Raw genomic sequence first — 22,701 nt, forward strand, 5'->3', positions numbered from 1 at the left:
TTTATTTATATGTATTTTTATCATTTCATATGATATTATCTTTTTAATTTAAATTTAAATTTAAATAAATTCAAATATGCATAAAACCTACCATCAAGAGTAAGTTCACCAAAAGATTATCATAACCAATTCAGATCATCTAATCCATCCAACTAAACAGAAAATTAACTTATCATATCCACTCTAATGCTACTAACCAAACAAAAAAGTAGCTTATCGTATCCGTTCAACTAACAGAAAATTAGATCATCATATCTCGAAAATAAGGATGGCACTATTCCATTTAACCTTAGAGTGTGTTTGGTTGGCGAGCGAGATTGGATGGGATATGGTTGTCATCGATATTTTTTTGGATGGGATGATCCAATTTTCTGTTTGGTAGGGATGGATGGGATGAGCTAAATTTATGTTTGTTTGGTGGGATGAGAGTGTAAATGATGAGTCAATTTTCTGTTTAGTTGGTGGGATGAGAGTGTAAAGGATGAGAGTATGTTTTTTGATAATTTTAATTAAATACTAGCTCAGGTTTTTTTTATCAAACCAATTAAAATGGGTTGTCAGTAAGCTCTAATTTACTTATAAAAATATTTAGAATTTTTAGATAATTTTTACAATTTCAAATAAAATCGTGAGTTACATAAAAACACAACCCACGACGAGCACGGGACTGGATGGCTCCATCTGGCCGAATCGGCCGGATCGCTCCATCCCGCGTTTTGATGGAATATTCCTTCACTATCCATCCCTCGGCCGGATCTCCCCTCAACCAAACACTCGAAAATTCAGGCTGCCATCTCCCATCCAGTCCCGTGCCTCCATCCAAACGTCTCCTTACATACCAACTAAACGCACCTACATCTCAGCCATTCATCCTCTTGACCATACGACTCATTACTGCAATAACATTGCACATCATTCTATACTACCATCGTATTAATTTAGAAACATCCAATCAATTTACAAATTAATTTGCTCCCCTCTCCATTTTTCTTTCAGAAAACAGCGGCAATCAATTGGACCATTCTATTACTTTTTCCCCAAATACAGACAAAATCAGTTAGTCCCAAAAAAACAAACGCTCCCTTGCTTGTGCTTTGCGCGCAACATTCTTCTCCGACAACCACATCCCCGTCGCCGGCCTTTGCATCTCGGCATGTGGCAACCGCCTCTGCGATGCCAACCTCCCCAGCTCAGCGTGCGACAACCTCTTCCACGCACACTGTGTCCGCGCCAACCACCTCCGTGTCACCGGCCTCTGCAACTTAGGACGCGGCCACCTTCTCCGTGATCCTGGCCTTCCATTCTTGATGCGTCGACCACCTCCGTGCCGTCGGCCTCCACGTCCCGCCTTGAGCAGTCTATGAAGCAGATGGTGGGCATCATACGGTGGCAGGAATGCTCCTCGTAGCGTCTGTAGACGGCAGCATGTTGTCTCTTGCCCTAACGCTCACTGGGCGAGCACCCGTTCTCATCATGCTCACATACACAGATGGAAAACTAAAATGGCGCACGGCCAGGGGACAGCTGTAGGATTTCTTTTCATGGATTTGATTTGTTATTTGTTTGTCTCTCTCTGGATATCATACAATATTTCTTTTGGATTTCTTTTCCTTGAGATGGTTTAATCTATTGTGGTTGGATTTATTTTTCAAAATGTATGCAGATCTACCTAACTCAGTTTTGTGCTAGGTTGATTTTTTGAGAATGCCCTCTACTGCTTGGTGAAATGACTCATCCAACAATTGTTGCACACCGCAGCTACATAGTAGTGGAGCCTGCAGTGCCCAAGATGAAATTTGGGTACACATGTATATCCCTATCCCTCCAATTTATTCTCTTTTGTCATCAAGCAATGCACTGATATTAATACAGGTGATAATTATGCTGCCACATCTCAAATTCATGGAGGATATGATAAAATCTACGTCAATTTTAAGGTGTCATCATAGCTAATCTAAATTAAGAAGACGATGATTTAGTTTGCTCCCTTCAGCCTTTGTACCTTGGGTTCTATTATGTACTACTTTTCAGATATGGGTTTATGTATCTATATGGCTTCAGGTTTGTGCATATTTTTTTGGAATTGTTTGGTCAAAGCTGCAGGACATAGGTGTTGATACAATTGATGATGAAAGAAAAAAAAATGAAAGACAAAAAGGTCCGTTGTAGCCAAACAACACAGATTGTTTAGCTGCGTATGGTGCTAATGAGGTAGCTCTTGGTCAAAATTGGATGGACAGGCTCCCGAGTTTGTTTCTCTTATGGTGTTTGGTGAAATATCGGTGGTCGATGATTAATGGAATTTTATTCTGAGTCAAAAAAAAAAAACTTCACACTTTTATAGTGTCAGGTCCCTCCCTTGCTTGCCTAAAAAAAATATTCCTTACTGACACATGTTCATGTCAAAAGAGTTAAATCAAGTAGCCTATTCAATAACATAAAATTTACTCCAAAATTTGTTTTCGCAGAGAAAATTTGTGTTTTTAATACTTATACGGCACTGTATTACCCGGTATCCAGTAGGCCAATGGTGTTTAGGGCATGACATTGGTTTGTGAGTCCATTATCTAGTACAGTATGATAGGCTTTTGAAACCTTTTTAGTTTCCTTCACGTAGAGAAAACTAAGCAGCGATTGTTGGCATATAAAATCACGTCGACAACTTCGGATATGTAGAAACAAGGTCAACTGACGCAATGACAAAATGACGATACTCGTCAGCAACAGAATTGATGGGACTTGCAAACGCATCTCAACTGACTTGAGGCCTGAAATTTCTGCTTCAATATATATGTTGCAGGTAGCATTTACAGGTCAACAGGTCAAGTTTTTTTTTTGAATGGCAAAAGGTTTGCCAATATTTATATTAGAAGGAGTAAAAAGCAAAACAAGAAAGAATTTTTATTCTGTAGATCAGCCCTGAGGAGTACAACTTTGGTACAATGAATGAAGGCATTAAGCAATTGGTAAAAAAAAAAGCCAACTAATGAAATCCACTATTCAACGTAGATGATACGCCATCCATCTTTGATTAATGGCTTCCTTGGTCTTGAGGGCCTCTTGTATGGGTGACGACTCTTCATTTTGAAAAGGTCTTCTATTTCTTTCTTTTCATAGATTCCACTAAAAGTATATTGCTAGCCGTCAAATTCGGCGCGATTTTGGCAATATATTATCAATCATACTTTCCGCCACAATTTGTTTATCGTAGCCATGTCATTGAATCCCGATAGGTGTGGAAGGTGCAACCAGCTAGATAGGTGTCTCCAAACCTCTCTTGTGAAGGTACAGTCTTTACACAAATGTGTGGGTGTCTTATTTTTTGTTCGACAAAGTTTGCAAATTTGATCATGGAGCCAACCTCTCTTCACTAGATTGTTCGTTGTTAAGATTTTCCGTTGCATGAGCACCCAGCAAAAGAACTTGAATTTTGGTTCAGTCTTGGCCTTCCAGATCGACATCATGTGAGGTTTCTTTACTGCACCTTGAAATTGGATGGTGTATGCACTCTTTGTGGTGTACTATCCATCCCGTGTCCATATACATGTAATCGTGTTAGGTTGTTCAGGATTTAGAGTGATTCCATGTATGCCTTCCCATAATCTTATGAATTGATGAAGCTTCGATTGAGTGGAAAGCAATCCCAAGTTTCTAATCCATTGCTGATCAGTGAGTGCATTCAACACCTTTTTATTTTTCCTTTTTGCTTTTTCATACAGCGTGGGAGCTATGTTCTTGGGTGCCTGACCTTGAACCCATGAAGAATGCCAGAATGAGGCATGCTTGTCGTCTCCCAAGTGCACCACTGTTGATGCATGAAATAGGTCCCTATCAGTTTGGTCACATGGAATTTTCATGTCCAGCCATGGTCTTTGTTCATGGCCCCACTCTAACCACATCCATCTAATCCTGAGTGCTCTTGAGAATTTTTATAGGTCCAAAATACCAAGCCCACCAAGCTGCCTTGGTCTGCATGCCGTGGCTCAATTCACCAAACAATGTCTTCCATTGACTTTCTCTGGCTCTTCACCTTTCCATAGAAAGCTCCTACAAATTCGATCGATGCACTTGGTTTGCCACTTTTGTTTGGGGAAGACTATTAGATGGTATGTAGGCTAGGATGATAAGACAAATTTAACTAATGTGTCCCTTCCTGCCGATGTTGTCATTCGGCCCTTCCACCCTGGCAACTAGCTCCCAAGCTTGTCAATCAACGGCTACACATCTACCCTCCTCAGTTTTCGTGTGTGAAGTGGCAATCCTAGGTACTTGCCCGAGAAGGAGCTAATTTTGCTTGGGAAGACACTAAGAAGTTGATCTAGCGGAATGTTCTCGCATCGGATTGGGAAAATCTCTGTTTTGTTAAGATTTGTGATCAAGCCGAAACACCTTGAAGAGTGTTAGGATGTCACCCAGTGCCTTCAACTCTGATGGGCTTGGATTTACGAAGATGGCCGCATCATCTGCGTACAGGGAACACCTTAAATGTGTCGAGCGAGGTAGGATCGAGTCAAGAATCTTCCATTGAGATGCAAGGTCAACAATTCACTGTAACGGATCTATCTCCAAGATGAACAACATCGACGACAAAGGGTCTCCCTACCTTAGGCATCTAGCATGTCTGGTTGACTTCCCTAAGGAACCATTTAGAAGCACTCTTGATGATATCATCCTTAGAAGGGCTGAGATCTAGTCTCTCCATTTCTGTCCAAAGTCCATGGCTTGCATGACCTCTATAAGGTATGCCTAATGAACTAAATAAAAAGCTTTTGAAATATCTAATTTTATGAAGAGAGATGGCAACTTGTTGCTATGCAGGTTTTTGATCATATTCTGGACATAAATAAAATTATCATGTATGCATCTCTTTTTTATGAATGTACTTTAGCATTTTGATATCAGATCCTTAAATCTTGGAGCTAGCCTATTTGCAAGCATTTTTGTGATAAGCTTTGAAAGGTTGTTGATCAAGCTAATAGGTCTGTAGTCGCCCACTTGCGTTGCCTCTGTCTTCTTTGGTAGTAACAAAATATTTGTGTTATTAACTAAATCAAGCTTTGCTGTTTTTAGGTTGTAGAAATCCTGAATTGTTGCTATCAAATCATCTTTTATAACAGGCCAGCATTTTTGGTAGAATAGTCCGATATACCCATCTGGCCCAAGGGCTTTCTCGGCTGATAGGGACTTAACTATTTGAAGGATCTCTTGTTCCTCTAACGGCTCTTTCAGCTTCGAAAGATTCATGGGCTGGTATCCGAGATTTTCCTAATTTATACCCAAGTCCCTTTTGCTTGTACAAACCAATATGCTCCATGAATTTTTTGTGTATTTCCTCTTCCTTTTGTTCATGCGAGAAGACATGGCCGCTCTCTGTAAACAAAGATTGTATGAATTTTTCTTCTGTCTAGAGTTTAATCGAATCTGAAAAAACTTTGTGTTAGTATCTTCCTTCTATATCTAGGTTAACCTTGAGTGTTGTCGTGCCCTTGTTTTCTCTATTGCGGCTAGTCCTACTACCTTGTCCTTCAAGTGTTTTCTAAATTCAAATTCGTCTTCTGATAATTGTTGTGATTTTTATGCAACATTGAGCCTGAAGATGACCTCTTGTGCAATTGCAAGCCGAAGTTTGACATTGCCAATCATTTTCATGCCGAAGTTTGACATTGCCGATCATATTTCTTTTCCAAATTTTTATAGCCTTTTTTGTCCTGTTCAGCTTCACATGCATTCGTAGGATGGCATCCTGTAGGTTAATTGGCTGATCCCATGCAGCTTGAACGGTTTTCACAAAGCCAGACATAGATGGCCAGGAGGACTCGAATTTGAAGCCACTATATGTGCTAATCGGCATCTCTCCATAAAGGAAGAGGGGGGCAATGATCAGAATGCATTGTCGCCTGGGCTTGGAGTTTGGTTTTGGGGAAGAGAAGGTCCCAATTTGGAGTACAGAAAATTTTGTCTATTCTAGTGAAGGTGGGATTTTCTTGTTTGTTGGACCATGTAAAGTGTCTTCCTCTTAACTTGAGTTCTTTTAACTGGAGATCATCTATAGCTTTCTTGAATTTCACCATCATTCTCCGGTTAAGCCTATTGTTACTCTTATCTTCTGCTTTGATATCATGTTAAAATCACCCACGATCAACCATTTAGCCACCATGTTAGATTTCAGTGATGTGAGTTCTTGTAGGAAAATAATTTTATCCTCGTCCGATTGGGGGCCGTAAACACCCTCTAATGACCAAGAGATATTGTCATGCATCATTGTAATATTGGTTGATATCGTGTACTGAGTTGCCTGGATTCGATTGAGAGTGAAATAATTTTGTGAACATGCCAGGAGAATACCTCCACTAGCTCCAATCGACAGAAGGGACATGTAATTTTTGCTATACTAATGTCCCAGAGTTTCAGTGACCAGTTGTTGGTTTCGGGTCTGCATCTTCATTTCCTATAAACAAACAATTGTAGCTCATGTAGTGTGCACCATGTTTTTAACACTCGCACGTTTGGCTTGTGCATTCAACTCCCTCATATTCCAACACAACAAATTACAGTTACGCTACGACATGATTCAAATATAGGACAACACCACAATTCTTCATTTGTCTGGATAAACCAGTGCCCATAGCTTGACATAGCTGAACATGTAGCTTGCTAGACGTTGCTCCTGCCCAGCAACTGGTCCCTGGAGCAAAGCTGTTCATTAGCCATTTTCTAACTACTTTGACTCTTGGACTCAAACACTTGAACATAACTTCCTGACGAATTGATGCTCGGCTACTACACCACATACAAAGCATCCACTTGATGGACTTGAATATACCTAATAGGCACATACAAAACTTGTGACAAAGGATAACACATGACGCTAATCGAGATATTATGAAAGGAGACACACAACTGATTCTAATTGCAGTAAGTCTGTCTTTAGGTTGCTGCTGGCATCTCCTCTGATGTGGCCACCGGCACGATCTTCTTCCCTTTCTTGCCTTTCTTCTGATTTCCCTTGTCCACCATGGTTGCAATTGCCTCCATTATCCCCTTGGTCAACGGCTTTTCAAAGCGCTGCAAATAATTAAGCCACAATATCATTAGTGTGATTGTTGGGGGGATAACTCACTGAGTTTTTTTTTTTTTTTTTGCAAGAACAACTTTGGTCAATTGCATCAGCCCCTTTCTTGGCGTCTCTTTTGCCTTGTTTGCAAGGCATTCACTACGCCTCTGTAGAGTTGCCTTGTTATTTTGTGTTATTTGTGTTTACTAGATGCAGAGAAGAGTAATTTTGGTTCGGTTGTGTGCTGACTAGCGGTGGTTCAAGGGGCTTTGTGACAAACTAAATGAAATTGTTTATTGGATATATCTACACTACTAGTCAACGATGGGTTGTCAACGCTCACCAGGGTAAGGCCTACCGCATCCTCCTATACCTCTGCCATCATCTCCATGAGCTGAACTCCATCAGCGCCCAATTCCAATCCCTCCACTTGACACCTTGTCTTGTTCCTCCTGTGACCATTGCATGGTTGCCTGTGTGTGATGATATTTCAACAAAGTGATTGGGCTCGGCGTGCCTCCGGGGCTTTGCAGTTGGCAGTTGTTGCGTCCTGCAAGCAATGAGTTAGTTACTGTCTCATGGACCATTGGATCATAGAGGCTTGTCAGGTTTTGGAAATGTCCAGGAAGTCACCCCTATCAGCAATTGGATCATTAGAGATTTCCTTCTTATGTGGTTTCATGATCACTGGTTTGCAAACCTAACATTCTTCTCCTCCTTTTACCTAACATTCTTCTCCTCCTTTTTCTTATGTACCCTAACATCTTGTCTGGTGAACTTGGAGGTGTCTCCTTCTGCTCTTTCCTCTCCTCATCTCCTCTCATATGCCTGGCTTTAGGACTCCTGTTCGACGAGGAGCCAGTGTGCTGGCGGTGGTGGCCGACATCTTTGTGTGCACTACGACGGCGTTCCCTGTGGGAAGAACCTTGGAAGTGCTCCCTCACATCATGATAGGGCCTCGTCACTTGAGACCAAATAGACCTGCTCCGGTGGTGCCTAGTCCCCCTGCACCTTTGGTCTCGATCTTCATCCTCATCTCTACTACGCCTTGGTTGATGATCTTCCTTGTAGCTTCTTGTTGGTGGAGGTGGAAGCACATCTTATTCACTATCCGACACTCCATAGTGCCAGTTAATTTCTCTCTTTTAACGCATGTTTGGGTTGTTGCAGTTGCCTAGGTCATCAGTGAGGAAGGAAAGGTCATCCATGATTTCAAGGTGGAGTAGCAGGCGGTAGGACCACCCTATCTTCAAATCTGCAGGCTCTTCATGATGGTTGATCACCTGCAGAAGAGGGATAGAAGTTGGTGAGAGCTCTGCATCTGACTCCACCAGAGTCAGCCAAACTTCCTTTGGGATCCTGCTAGGATCCAAGCACCATGCCCACATATCATAAGTGCGGGTTTGCTCTCTATAGCATGAATACTCCTCAGAAGGTGGGTAGAACATTGCCTCCCGATCACCTGGGCCACCACCTCCTCACTCCAGACATGAACCGGCAACCCCTTGATGCGCAGCCTGACATGAAACTCAAAGTTTGCAAGGGTGGCATACCTCCTCTCGGTCCATTCCGTAAATTGGAAATCTCTGCCTCCATATGGAACTCTATGGTGGTGGGTCACAACATTACAGTGGTGCACGTGGGAAAAAATCACCAGAAAATCCTCACGATGGTGCTTGACAACCTGGCATTCTCCTACTTGAACGCTGAACTCTTGAGTGAGTGCATCCATCACTTGGTATGGTTCAGTTTGTACTCTATTGCCATGCAGCCAACACACCGCTGTCTTGCTCAATAGTTGATCCTTCTCCCTTCTGATAGCACTAGTGGCTGACACAACACAAAACTCCCTCGCTAGTCTTGCAATAGGGTCCCCTAGATATGTCGTCATCTACTTCTCCTCCTCCAACAGGACTTTGCCTTTTTTTTTTATTGGACTTGGCTGATGTAGGTTGCTCAGGAGAGCTCTGAGGTATGGTTGGTTCTCAGGAGCAAAGCTCTTGCTGGTTGATGTTGTATGTAGGTTTTGGTGAGCTGGGGGAGCTGGAGATTTGGGATGTATGGAGGAAGAAATGCACTGAGAAACCATATGGCCTGAGCCTCTACAGCTCTAGCATCGTGTTGGATCTCTGTAATTGGCTACCCTGTGATCCTTAGTAAGACAATTAAAACACTTATCCAACATTCTCTTTAAGTAGAGCTCCTTATTCTACTATGAACTGGTGGTTGGTTGTTGTGAAGTTAATGAGGACGATGAACGAGGCTCCTTCCTCCACCAATATCGCCCTTTCATCATACACCATCTTTCATCTCTCAAAATCTCTCCATTATCGCCTCAAGCCCTGAGTTCTACTGCAGTTGATGTCTCAAGGGTATGTGCACATGACTTGTCTCAATTGCTGGCCTCTGTAGAGTCTCAGCCTTGCAGTTGCTTGGGTAAATGTTGCGGGCAGCTAGAGGTGCTTCTGTATCCGTTGAACTGAGTTGCTCCAAGGATTGAATGCAATGCGTCAAACCCTGCTCTGAAGATGGGATGTGATGTTTATCTATCGAGGTTGAATGATGTGTGCTCCTGAGAGGCTGAAAACAGTGAGCCCTTTGCCCTCTCTGCTTCTTTGGGCTATGATTGTGGTGCTAAGCTATCCTATCTCTCATTGAAATTACACTGTGCCTTGCAATTACTCGCTCAATCAGATCTAGATTCGATAGGATGGCATGCCAGAGGGATGGGCACAGCGGGCCATTGTCACCGCCCATGAATTGCGCCTTGCGCCATTGGAGGTCTAGCACAAGGGGATCTAGGGAGGGGAGCACTCCTAACAGCTTCATAAACTCACCTTTCTGTAGCTCAGCATCCGTCGGCTGCTGGATCTCTGAATCTTGGAAGGCGTGATTGTCCACCCACATGACCGAGCTCTGGCCGATCTAATCTTGCCTTGGATTTGCTGGATTTTCCTCGAGCTTCTCCTCTGTAAGCTGTAGACATAGAGTCTCAGGGACTAACTCCACCTCATCTTGGATGAAAACACCTGGAGATTGCAAAAACTAGGGTGGGGGCGGGGTTGCGAGCGACGCGGAGACTTGGATTAGGGTGGGGCTAGGAGGATCTCTGGAGAGGATTTGAGGAATCTGGTGGATTTTGATGTGATGGAGCTCGGCAGTCGCCATGTCGCGAGAGCCTTCTAACGGTTTCGCTTCCTTTTTTTTAACCATTTGGTTTCGAAGGTAGAGATATCCATAATTCTACGAAAACTTTAGCAACAATTAACCATTTATTCAGAAGATAATCTAGCTTCTAGAAACCATGGTTGGTAGGCTTGTTTAGCAAAGCAGTAGCAAAGAGATTTTTAAGAATGGAAACATCTCGTCCTCTAATGAATTCTTTCTGGTGTTCTTTTTTGCCCCTTTTCTTTGTGTAGGGATAAATCTAAATTAAGGGCTCCTCTTTTTAAACAGATGCCTTGTCACTTCATGCAAAAGATACACTTAACATTGCATTCTGTGCTTATCTACGAAAAGAGACAATGGAATTATAAGGTTTGGGGAGAAAATGCACATATTCGGTGGGAAATAATTAGGTGCACCATACAAAATATGTCATCAGACCATCTAATTACTTGCTCTAAAAGAATTAATAAAAATATTTTTTTTTACAAAAAAGGAAAAAACATGCTCACTCCTCTGCTTACATTGGACAAAGAATTGCAAGTTGCGTGCATGTGCGCTAGCATGTCTACTTGTCACTGCAAATTCTCGCAAATCACAGTACTTCAAGGCATGCATAGAGCTCTGCTATTTATTTGTAAGGATGGGTTGTTTCGGCCAAATTGCTTAGTAACGCAATAAAAATCATACACGTTGGAAAAATAACATCAGTTTCTTGAGGACAAAGTGATCACAGACACCGCCTGTCAGCCTCAATAGGATGAAGCTTTTCAATTTGTATATCTTTTCATGGGTTCCACATACACAATCTTTCGAGGCACAGACACATACCGTCAGCAAAACTGATACACACTCTAATCAGGGGGCACTGATGCGTCTCTGCGTCCGGTTTGGCCACCCGGGCCCCGGCAGTTTAATTTGAGCCAAGGACCCCAGCACGAACCGATCGGATTCCGGTGGAGATCATTGGTGAAATGCGGTTGTTGCAAAGGAGATCGCAGCCATCATTATGCTTCGAACGAACTGCATTTCCAAATCCATGAGCTACTTAGCTACGTACTGGCTTATTTTCCAAGAAAGTAAGTGGGTGATCAAGAGGAAGGCAGCAACCGTCTGTGGAGGATGCATCAGTGCTTGCAACCACATTGTTGGACTCGACTGTGTCAGTTTCTGGTTCTGCAACCACATGCTGGTGTCAACTGCCTCTGTTTGTGTATACCATACTGCAAGATTGGGCATTCAGAATATTTTGTTCTTGGGAAGTTGGAACAACTGAAAATATGCAGAGTTGTTTTATTGAAAGTTTAGAACTCAGGAGTGCCGATTAGTGTTAAGCTTACAGTGTAAGCTCTGAAGAACAACGGTTGGAGCTACTCAAAGCGGTGAGTCAAAGTGTGTGCGAAGGGTGAAATGATCATTTGTCACCCCTTGACCATTGAAATGTCAACTTTATCGCTGCAAAAAGAAACCAGAGATCACTACATTTTTCCTTGCAAAAAAAAAAAAAAACACTACCTTTGGTGACCTAGCAGATACTGTATTACAGAGGATAATAACCACAACAACATGATGGTGGCATGAAGACCAAAGGCTGCCTTGTAGTATTACTGAACCATTTCCACTGGTCTCCTTATTGGATTTCCATGGACAAACTGAGCACTGGTCCAGGTCCAGGACTGCAGGATCTAATAAGTGAGACTGCTGCACCAGTATGCAAACTCATAGCATGTCTGCCATTTGGTGTTTCGGTCTGTTCGTGAGCGTATAATTTGGACAGCGTGTGACAAGATTTGTGAAACATTATCCCGCTATTTATCGTTATCCTCCATCGGATTATGCCTTGGTTATGGGCAAAGATGGGAAAAATTATTGTGTTTGGGAGTAGAAAATGGCCGGTCATTATGAGCGTGTTAGCTAATTGCTGTCGTTGGCGCTTTATCTCCTTCTGAAAGGTCATCATTGCCAATCGCCAATTTACATAATTTAGAGGAAAAGGGCGGCATGGTCCTCTTTGATTAAACGTTTTAACTTAACACAATCTCCCGAGTCTGGTTCTTCATAAAACAAAAGTGTTTATAAAAAAAACATCCAAAATCTTTCATTCGTAGAATTGAACCTGCCACTTGTGCCATGAATAGAGGGAACAGTTAATTTCGCAGTCACGTATGCAATTGATCGTTTGGGCTGAATGCACAAGATGCTTTGAACTTCCAAAAACTTATGTCATTCAGCAGATGGTGCAGATTGATGTGATCTAGACCAGTCTAGGTTTCGCCTACGATGAGTAACCGTTAAGAACAATCAGTTAGTTCGATCATTAACGGTAAGTGTTCGATTCACACATGATAGCATCTGTGACACATCATCTTGGTAATACAGTTACCACTTTCCACAGTATAACTCATGATAACAACTCATTGCTGCACCAGGAAACCTAACAGACTACCCGGCACATTGCTTTGTATCTGCTATCTAACAATCATCATATTTATGTAGTTCTACAAGTAGAAACCTTGTAGCGCCCAAACAACGGAAGCGATCCATAGGTAGATTCGGAAAATTCTCCAGGTACTGATGACAAGGACACGCAAACTGAACTTCCCATTAGCAACGACCACTGCTTTGCGGCCTCTTACGCCATGCAAATCTGCCTACCCCTGTCAATCTGTTCCTTTTCACCTTTCTCTCCTTTCTTTTGCAGCCAAAACCGCATGAATCAAAGTGACGGCTACTCCAAATCTTACTTGTAGCTAGCCACGAGGTATAGGCAAGCCCATGCATGAGCTTCCATCAAACATGCTGACATGGAGTTGGTGAGAGGAGCAGCTAGAAAATCCTATTTCCCATCCGATACCGGCCCGGTTAATTTCAGCTTACCAGCTGCCGCTACCGGCAGGTGCTAGGCGTATGCAAATTTGCTCTAAACAAGGCGAAGCACCGGAAGATTAAATGCATGCTAAAATTTCAAAACAATAAAATAAAAATGGAGGGAAATAATACTAATCCGACGTGGCCTAAGAGAGAACCGGCCGCCGGTTTCCACCGGCACGGACGCGCACCGGGTGGCAGACGCCTGGCCGGCACTTGAGCCCCCGAGCTCTGCGTTTCAGCTGGAGGCGCGCAGAGTTCTTACCGCGTGCTGCACCACCGCGCCCCACCACACCAGAAAAGCCTCTCCTCGCCCTACCATAGCCATCATCATACCATGGAACTGTAAAAAGCTCGCCCAAATGCGCTCAAAAGGCCTCCTCCCTCCTCTCATTTCGCTCCGTTCCCCGGTCCCCCCACGCAGAGCTAACGAAGTCCACCACAATATATTGCAGAGCACCAAGCAAAAGGGGAGCTCGGATGATCATCATACCAGAACCTCCCACGGGACACAAGGCAACCTGCTAGAAGCGTGAGCTCCAGTTTGCATTTCCTTTCGTTCCCTGTTCTTGGGATTCTAGTGTGTTTGCAAGGCAAAGGAGCATTTCAGAAGTAGGGAAGAAAAGATAGCTTTAAGGTTCAGTTTGCTGCTCCTCTTCTTCTGCCATTGTTCAGTGTAGGCAAAAGGGATCTTGTATTTGTTGATCCTCCTCCAGTTAGGAACCCCTCTGGAGGTTACTTTTGTGGGATTGTTATTGAGTTGTTCCTTCTGGGGGGGTGGTCGAATTGACCAGCACAAATGCTAGCGTCTGGGAGAAGAAGACTGCTCTTTCTGTGCGCAAGCTTTGTGATTCTTTCGCTTCTTGCGCCATCCAACGGCGCGTCGAACTCCATGGAGAACATCAATCAAAGCCACAACAAGGCCGTGCACCCCTCGGAGGTAATCAGAGTGTTTTTCTTACATCTAGTTTGAAGTCTTTTCATCACACTCTAGGATTTTTAGTTCTGAATTATATTCAGATAACAAAGCTTTGTTGATTCATATATTTAATGGTTTCTGGAACAAGCAGTGTTACACTATTGATTGAAGAAGTTGCTTTTCTTCCAGATGACACCCAAAGTATCATTTCAGCTCAAGCTACACGCATTGTTCCACTGGTCTTCTTTTGGTTTCTTGATGCCGGTAGGGATAATACTAGTCAGAATGTCAACCAAATCTCAAAACGGCCGATGCGTCAGATTCCTCTTCTGTTGCCATGTCATTTCGCAGGTTTGTATCTTCTGCGTGACATAACATTTTTCTTAGAAATGTTTTCTGTCTTATTGTTCCTTATAGAGCATCAGAAGATGATTCTGTGCTCAATCGAGTCTGCAGATCGCGGCTGTCCTTCTCGCTACAGGCGGTGCAGTACTGTCGTTAATGAACTTCGAAAACTCCTTCAGTAACAATCACCAAAGAGTAGGACTGGCACTATATGCATTCATGTGGCTTCAGCCAATTATCGGGTTTTTCAGACCAGAAAGGTTGAAGAAAACAACTTTCCTTTTGTATCACAGCAACCTTTCGATACTTCCTACAAAGCTTATGCCTAGACCATATCCTGTTTCATATTTCTGCAGAGGTGTTAAGTTACGGAGTCGGTGGTACTTCTTCCATTGGATCCTCGGAATCGCAATCTGCGCTACAGGCATCACAAACGTCTACATTGGCCTGCGCATCTACCATGACAGAACCACGAAGAGTGTGAGGCTTTGGACCGGCCTCCTCACCGTTGAGGTGTCCTTCCTGGCTTTCTTCTACCTCATGATAGACAGATGGAGCTACATGATGAAGCAAGGACATCTCCCCGTTCAGCAGCTAAGGACTACCGATAATCACAGAACCTATCCGACTACCCTTCGGAAGGAGCTGGCTATGGTGCAAAGTGAAATGTCCAAACAAAAAGACAATGTAGGAAGGCTGGCCCTGTAAAGTTTGCTGAAGAATATGGCAATGCTGCTATGGGTTGTTAACTTGTTTGGTTTGAGAGGTGTGCCTTTTATAGAACATGTGAGAGATCTTCCGGAATATTGTACAGTTTTTACACTTGAATTGAAATTGAAGAGGATTGGAGCCTCTGGTGTTGTATCTTGCACTTTGCCTTTTGGATTTCGTTTCGAGCTACCATTTAGGCAGTTTATCGAAAGCAGACAGGTGCAACATTATACTAGTATGTCTTCAGGGACGAAATGATCATAACTGTGTTTGATGGAGGTCCATGTTCTAATCATATGTTCATTGTTCTATGGGCGCACATTTTTTCCAGGTTTGTCAGAATCAGCACTTAAGGAGACGCAACATTTCACAGTGCTAATTTTAAAGAGAGGAAGAGATTACCTTGAATTTGTACCACATGATTTTTTATCGATACACAACTTAATTTATATCATTATTTCTGTTGGTATTCAGTGTTCTGCATGTCTTCTTCGTGGTGTTCATATCGGTTCTATCAATGTTTCTTATGCTAAATCTTTGCAATATCAAGTGCTTACAACCTTTCATACAGAACCTACTTACCCCACATACAACTTATTAGTATGTATATATACAATTCTATTCCAGAGCAAAACCATCCTTCCTATATACCAGTCTGAAGATGACTAGTTTAAGAACCTACACCTTTTCATTCAAGGCAAGAGCTGGATATAACCAGTTAGGACAGCAATAGCTAAAATGGCGAAAGGCGGGACGAGGACAAACGCCCCAACAGTCGCGAAGAACACCGAGTCATTACGTCCACTGACCTTGGTAAGCAGGGCCTGCCTCTTGATGTTCCTCCTCTGTGACACGGTCAGGTTGTTGAGGCTCTTCAGGCCTTCCTTCAGTTTCTTGCCCAATGGGAGGGTGAACTCGTCAACCTTACCGTTGGCTAGCGCCGACAATTGCTCGCGGATAGTAGTGCGCTGACGGGGTTCTGTTGGCGTACCATTCTCTAAGCCTATCGAGCCAGTTCGTAGTTGTCGTAAGAGTCGATTTTGGATCAGGTTGACAACGAGGTATTATCATTTAGTAGGCTTACCAATGCCATCATATGTTGGGGATGTCAGTTGCTCCAGGAGGTCCAGCTGGGTGCGCGCCGAAGAAACTTCAGAACATAACATGGTGATGTTAGTCATCTCACCTGGTAGCCATTAGCAGCATGGCAAGAAACAGGCTAGATATGGAAATTGCAAATCCAAATAGGAGTAGAGTCATACTTCAAACAACAACAACTTGACTTTAGTTAACGGCACTTCCATTTCATCTGAAATTCAGGCTTGAATGGCCAAGGAATTGGATTTGCATTATCTCCGATATAGCATAGATAGAATGTAAACTCATACAATTGAAATATATATTATTGGTTGCGAGGGATACAACTGAAACATTGTATATGTTGATATCGCCATCGCGATCAACAGGTTACTGAATGTAGCATGAACACACAATTCATATGCTCTGCAACCATTTGCCTTGTTTCGTCAGAGAAAAGAAAGTGCAGTACGGATGTTCCAGCACAACTAACGATAGCTCAATAGCTCGAGGGTTGCAAGGTGCAGGCGGTACGGTACCTGTGACGCCGGATTCCTGCGTGGCGCCTTCTTGACGCGCAGCCGCCTTGCAGCTGCCGAGCGACCTCTGCGCGGGGGCGACGGTGGCCTTGAGGGGTGCCCTGCCGCTCTTCAACGCCGCAGCGTCCACGGCCTGGAGCCTCGTGGTGGAGGACGGGGAGAAGCTGCACGCCATGGATCGGTCGACGCAGGTCAGGCCGTCACGAGGCGATAGAGGAAGGTAGTAGAAGGGGTCCGCCGGTTGCTCGACGTGGCCTTATTACCAGAAGATCGGCAGATTCGCAATTTTTTCGCGGCGTGAGTGGAACCGCACGTCTCGACCACAGGATGGCCGGCCCGGCGAGGGGAGAGTGAAGCGCTGGCACGGCCGCGGCGCACCACATGTTCGAGCGCCGTTTGGAGCTGGGTGGATGGGCGGTCCCGCAGAATAATGTTCTAGAACGAGCTTGCTCCAAGGACCGGCTGTGCTGTGGTTGAGATTTTTTTTATTTATATATATTTTTTATTTCTGAAATTTACAAAAATATATGTCTGTTTTGAAATTTGACATAAATAGACTTCTGTCGGCCTTTGAACCCGCGATAAATACGTATCACACATTCAACAAGTGACATGAGGAAATCACTCCATCGATTGGATGATTTGTTTCATCGCCCACATTTCATCTGTGTTTTATCGCCCATATTTCTCGATTGGATATAGATTAGGCATCCGACCTAGGTTGTAGTGTAGAGTAATGTTAGCAGATTTAATGTAGGGTTAGTTGTATTGTTATTACATCTATGTTTTTAGAGTAAGTTAGAGTAATTGTTAGACCTAGGACTTGATACTTGGGTTTAGTTGGTTGAGTATTCAAGGTTACAACATTTGAAGTATGTTTTATTATGTTTAGATGTTGTAGATCTAGCATATATAGTTGTTGTAAGCTAAAATAAAAGCATTTTTTTTTATCGTGGTTAGATATGTAAGATAAGTGGTATTTAAATATTTTCTTCGGAGAAGGAGAAAATGGTCCAGATAGGGTAGATCTGTCGGGGTTTTAGTCAGTTTTTAAGGGTATAAGTAGACCAATAGAAAGGAGTTTTGGGACATTGTACATTAGATTAATGCGGGATTTCAAATTAGATCATGAGCAATAAGATGCGACCATTAGCGTTGTAGTGAGTCGTGGAGGTGGAGATATTTTCTAGGAACTTTTTCAATAACTACAATCTCGGGTTGGAGGTGGTACCTGAAGCTAGCAACTGAGGATAGTTGGCCACTTATGTTGTTTGCTCAATGGAGGTATAGGGAGGGAGTTGGGAAGTTGCATGTTGGACACGAAGGTGTAGCAAATATTGTGGTGGAGGATGATAAAATAGTGGTACACGAGGTGCAAGAACCGAATGCAGATCTCGGCTGATCGAATGGAACCAACGGGGTGAGGCAAATAAGGGGGAACTCATCCCAGATATAGTTGAATTGATGGAGCAGGAGGATTTAGAGTACGAGGAAGAAGCTCCTGAAAAATGATAACTCAGATGATGAGGATGATGTTCATGTCTCTGCGGATTGGAACAATCCTCATTTTGCAAACCTAGTGGTGAGTGAAGGTTATCACGTGCTGTGGGAGTACAATAAGAACAAGATGTGTCGGAGGCTAGGTACCCTGGCATCAAGGTCGTCAAGGATTTTGTAGTTCAATGGGCAACATTGAATGTTCGAGATGTCATCTAGAGGGGGGGGGGGTGAATAGGTGTTTCTGAAAAATTAAAAAAAACTTTGTAGCGGATTAACAGAATATGAAACTTTTGGGTTTAGTCATCCAAGTTCAACTCGGACTTTCCGGATACAAAGAACGAAATTAAAATAAAAGTACACCTAAGCAAGTTTAGTTGATTCTATGTGTTACCACATGTTTCTAAAGATATAGTGAGTCCTTTTCACAAGTTATCTGCAATCACAAACACACAACCATGTAGATTATGACAAATCACCCAAAAGTTAACTAGAACAAGAATGAACACAAATGAGCAAAGAAGATAAGGATTTGTTTCCCGAAGTTCGGATCCAAGGATCCTACATCTCCATTGAGCTGCTTACAAAGAGCCAGGTCTCTTTCACCAAGCGACCACGAAGATCGAGTTTGGGCTTACTCAAAGTTCTCTTCCCTTGTAGAGGCGAGGATGAACCTTCACAAATGTCCTGTGTCACTCCACAAGCTTGGATGCTAGGCGAATGACGCCTAGATATCTAGGAGCTCAAAGCTCTAAGAGTAACAAACGCAAGGTCAGCTAAATGACATGAGACAAAGGTGATTGGATGACACCTAATAAATATGGCATGCCTTTTAGACCGTGCACGCGTTGCAGACCGTGGTAACTCGGCAGGCCTTTGGCCATACCCGTGACGCAGTAACAGGGTAGGCTTTAGCCTTGCGCATAACTCTAGGCTACTAGGGCATGCATACTAGCTCCTGCTAAATAAAATAGGCCAGGATATAGCAAGAAACTAGCACTACACTCCTATGCCCATTAACCAGTGCAAGTACTTGGTCTCCGTTGTTTAAGTGTGCTACTCAACCTTACCCGGATCGAGAGTAAGTCAAAGCACATGTACCACCTAGCGTTGTTTTTTTTTTGTTGGTGTGCCAGGACATGTATGGCATTCACCTCCGCATATGCCCTCTCGCAAGTCTACCTTGGTGTTCAAGGGTGCCTTGCTCGAAGCTGCGGGCCTCCATCTCGATGATGCGGACAAGCCTTGCGAGAATGACACAGTGCCGTCTCCCACGCTGGGAGAGGCGCCCGCAGAAAGACGGTGAGCCCGCGTGCACCGAGCAGCGTGTCAGCGACCTTCCCTCGTGCCTCAGGCCAGCGACAGCGACGTCAAGCTTGCGCAGAGTGACAAGCCCGCAGTGGTGCAGCCAATCCGCGACAGCAATATCGAGGTCGCAGAAGAAAAGATGAGTCTGCACGTTCGCAACACCAGATTGTGAGTCCCCGTCACATGATAGGCCGACCAATCTACCGAAGACCGCAGCAAGCCACCGCCAGTTATGTTCCCTGGTGGTGAGAATTCTCGATGCTACTCCCTTAGCCCAGCACGCTTCTTGTAGTGACTTTTTATCCGTGTCCCCACAGACGGTGCCATCTGTTGGGGCACGAAACCATGCTTCGGACAGAGTGCGGCGAGAGCCTCTCCTAACTGGGAGGTTCAAGCTTGGAGAAGGACGATGTGCCAAGAGCAGAGAGCGAGAGGAAGAGATATGTGAAAAATGGATCCAAGGAATTCGGGCCCCCTGCCCGCCCCTTGGGGGCTCATTTTATAGAGAGAATGAGTATGAGAAATTAGCTCCCAAAATTATATTATAATTATGTACATATGAGGCTATTACTAACCTTTTACTTCTTTTATATAGGCTATATCAATTTGAGAATTATAGTAGCCATTGTATACTGCAGTACACCCTCGGGGTACTCATGGGCTGGGGTATTTTCCCCAAGGTCAAATAAGACTGTTTGCAATGGATCACTATCTTTGTAATGGATGTCTTCCTGTTAATTATACTGTTTGCAAATAGGACTGTACAAGCTGTCTTCAGTCACTTCAAGTTGGTTTATTAGATACATAAATTGAAACGTCAAGATAAATGACTCCTGTATATCTATTGCTTGCTTGATATCATTGTGGAACAATATTTATGTTATTGCCTCCTGGTTAGATCAGTGAACCTTATCGCTACCAGCCTAGCAGGTGATATCAATATATGATTGAACTATCGGCTTGAACACCTTGACTACTATTTGCTTATCACTTTAGACAATAATGTGTCTCAGGCCTTTGACTAACTTGCACCATGTTATGTCTGCAGGGAGGTTCATGAGGAAGTGAGTGAGGCAAGGCAGAAGGCGTCGACAATGAGATCTCGACGACAAGAACAGGAGGCTGCTCGCAGAGAGAAACTCAGGCAAGCTTACCTCAAGAAACGCTTGGAGAAGTTAATTGCTGAAAAACAGGCCTCTTCAGCCAATGATGACCTACCGGCTGCTGGCTAGTGTATGTAGCTAGCTTAGTGTTTGTCCCCACATTTTTTCCAAGTAGCAGCTGTAGTAGTTCATGCAATCATGCAACTGATATTGGAAATATGTTTTGCGAGTGTTCCTTGTGATCCAGTAAAGTCAAATTTATGCATGTACAGATGGTTCTGCAGAATATTGTTGTGTACAAATCTAGGCAATGGCATCTTGATACTCGAATTATTTACTTATTTGCTAGGCCTTCAGTTGATGTTTCTTCAGGCTTATTCCTGTTATGTTTCCCCCCCTGTAAATATATGTAAAGCCCAACAGTTGACGAATGTTGTAGACTCACAAAGTTGTCTCAGTTCTAATCACCTGGAAGTTGTAAAACTAATTTGATAAAGTACAAACGAGAGGAGGAGGAAGCAGGTTCCATATTCCCTTGTTTGGATAGGACCTGATGGTGTAAAGAAGCCCAAGGATAAAAAGCTCCATCGCGCTTTCTGTGATTCTTTCCAACTTGAAACGAAACAATTCTTGCTGGACTGCATATCATCCCGCCTCCAAACTATTCCCTGCGTGCTATTAAAGCAGAGGAGACAGCACTGCCGGACCACGACCTCACCGGAGAACAATGGCCAATGCGGTGCCGAGCCAGAAGGCCAGCGAGGCCGCAGCGGTGGCGGCACCGACGCCAAATCCGTTCGAGTTTCATGTGTACGGCCCGCGCAACCTGCCGTCCCCCAGCTGGAGAGATCTCCTCCGCTCAAGCTGGTCAGTTGCGCATGGATGGTTAATTGCACTCACCTTCGCTTCTGTGAAGCAGACAACAGCCTATTGCATTGCAATTTTTTATGCACGCAGGAAGGACCCCAACTACCGGCGCATGGTGATCGCGTGCTTCATCCAGGGGGTGTACCTGCTGGAGCTGGACAGGCAGGAGAAGCGCGATGAGCGCACGGGCCTCGCGCCGCAGTGGTGGCGGCCGTTCATGTACAGGCTCGCCCAGGTGCTCGTCGACGAGCGCGACGGCTCCATCTACGGCGCTGTGCTCGAGTGGGACCGCCAGGCCGCGCTGTATGGCTACGTCCCGTTCCGCCCCACGGGCGCGCCGGCCGCCGTCGTGGCGCTCCGTGGCACGCTGCTGAGGGCGCCCACGTTCCGGCGCGACATCGAGGACGACCTCCGGTTCCTGGCCTGGGACAGCCTCAAGGGCTCCGTACGCTTTGCCGGCGCGCTGGCCGCGCTGCGAGCCGCGGCGCGCAGGCATGGCGCGGGCAACGTGTGCGTGGGCGGGCACTCGCTGGGCGCCGGGTTCGCGCTTCAGGTGGGCAAGGCGCTGGCCAAGGAAGGCGTGTTCGTGGAGTGTCACGTGTTCAACCCGCCATCCGTGTCGTTGGCCACGAGCCTCAGGGGATTCGCAGAGACGGCCGGCGAGATGTGGGGGCGCGTGCGCGCGTGGCTGCCCTACGTGGGTTCCGGCCAGGCCGCTGATGCGGGCGGCAGCGAGGCGAAAGCGTCGCTGGAGAGCGCGGGGACGGGCAGGTGGTTGCCGCACCTGTACATCAACACCAACGACTACATCTGCTGCTACTACACCGACGCGGCGAGCGGGACGGCGACCGTGACTGCCAGAGGAAGCAGCGGGAGCGGCAGGGCGGCGTGTGGAGGGGACGGCGGCAAGGGCAATACGGGGCTTGCGAGGATGGTGCTGGTGTCCAAGGGGCCGACCAAGTTCCTGGACGCGCACGGGCTGCAGCAGTGGTGGGTGGACGACGTCGAGCTGCAGGTGGCGCTCAACCACAGCAAGCTCATCGACCGCCAGCTCAGGTCTCTCTACGCCGCGCCATAGGTGAGGCTGCAGTAGTTGAGACTTGAGAATAGTATCAGTGAGGTGGTGTGATGCTCTCATGGAACGGTGCGAGATGATGAGCGCCTCCGAGTTAATGTCACCGTTTTCAATGTGAATTGTGTGTCAAGGGGCACTACTCCTATCGGTGCGAGTGCGAACACACGTTTTTT

At 44.8% G+C, this 22,701-nt stretch overlaps 3 protein-coding genes across 3 annotated transcripts; 2 read left to right on the forward strand and 1 right to left on the reverse strand.

Moving 5' to 3' along the window:
• The first annotated feature begins 13,373 nt into the window (after nt 1-13,373).
• On the forward strand, nt 13,374-15,215 carry LOC133917508 (cytochrome b561 domain-containing protein At2g30890-like). The gene is made up of 4 exons (XM_062361398.1): nt 13,374-14,027; nt 14,196-14,357; nt 14,463-14,611; nt 14,708-15,215. The coding sequence occupies exons 1-4, from the start codon at nt 13,887-13,889 to the stop codon at nt 15,057-15,059; spliced, it is 804 nt and encodes a 267-aa protein (XP_062217382.1). The 5' UTR covers nt 13,374-13,886; the 3' UTR covers nt 15,060-15,215.
• A 356-nt stretch (nt 15,216-15,571) lies between these two features.
• Nucleotides 15,572-17,003, reverse strand: LOC133917518 (uncharacterized). The gene is made up of 3 exons (XM_062361406.1): nt 16,679-17,003; nt 16,147-16,212; nt 15,572-16,065 (listed from the first exon to the last, which is right to left on the reverse strand). The coding sequence occupies exons 1-3, from the start codon at nt 16,851-16,853 to the stop codon at nt 15,755-15,757; spliced, it is 552 nt and encodes a 183-aa protein (XP_062217390.1). The 5' UTR covers nt 16,854-17,003; the 3' UTR covers nt 15,572-15,754.
• A 4,197-nt stretch (nt 17,004-21,200) lies between these two features.
• Nucleotides 21,201-22,570, forward strand: LOC133917529 (GDSL esterase/lipase At4g10955-like). The gene is made up of 2 exons (XM_062361416.1): nt 21,201-21,453; nt 21,544-22,570. The coding sequence occupies exons 1-2, from the start codon at nt 21,314-21,316 to the stop codon at nt 22,529-22,531; spliced, it is 1,128 nt and encodes a 375-aa protein (XP_062217400.1). The 5' UTR covers nt 21,201-21,313; the 3' UTR covers nt 22,532-22,570.
• Nucleotides 22,571-22,701: the final 131 nt, after the last annotated feature.

This window comes from Phragmites australis, chromosome 1 (assembly GCF_958298935.1).
Source record: "Phragmites australis chromosome 1, lpPhrAust1.1, whole genome shotgun sequence".
NCBI classification, from domain to species: domain Eukaryota; kingdom Viridiplantae; phylum Streptophyta; class Magnoliopsida; order Poales; family Poaceae; genus Phragmites; species Phragmites australis.

Excerpts from the sequence above, each read along its gene's own strand:
- LOC133917508 (XM_062361398.1), top strand. The coding sequence starts at position 13,887 with ATGCTAGCGTCTGGGAGAAGAAGACTGCTCTTTCTGTGCGCAAGCTTT. Across the intron at positions 14,028-14,195 it reads AGGCCGTGCACCCCTCGGAG|ATGACACCCAAAGTATCATT; the intron begins GTAATCAGAGTG and ends CTTTTCTTCCAG. Across the intron at positions 14,358-14,462 it reads GTTGCCATGTCATTTCGCAG|ATCGCGGCTGTCCTTCTCGC; the intron begins GTTTGTATCTTC and ends TCGAGTCTGCAG.
- LOC133917518 (XM_062361406.1), bottom strand. The coding sequence starts at position 16,853 with ATGGCGTGCAGCTTCTCCCCGTCCTCCACCACGAGGCTCCAGGCCGTG. Across the intron at positions 16,213-16,678 it reads GCAGGAATCCGGCGTCACAG|TTTCTTCGGCGCGCACCCAG; the intron begins GTACCGTACCGC and ends TATGTTCTGAAG. Across the intron at positions 16,066-16,146 it reads CCCAACATATGATGGCATTG|GCTTAGAGAATGGTACGCCA; the intron begins GTAAGCCTACTA and ends CTGGCTCGATAG.
- LOC133917529 (XM_062361416.1), top strand. The coding sequence starts at position 21,314 with ATGGCCAATGCGGTGCCGAGCCAGAAGGCCAGCGAGGCCGCAGCGGTG. Across the intron at positions 21,454-21,543 it reads GATCTCCTCCGCTCAAGCTG|GAAGGACCCCAACTACCGGC; the intron begins GTCAGTTGCGCA and ends TTATGCACGCAG.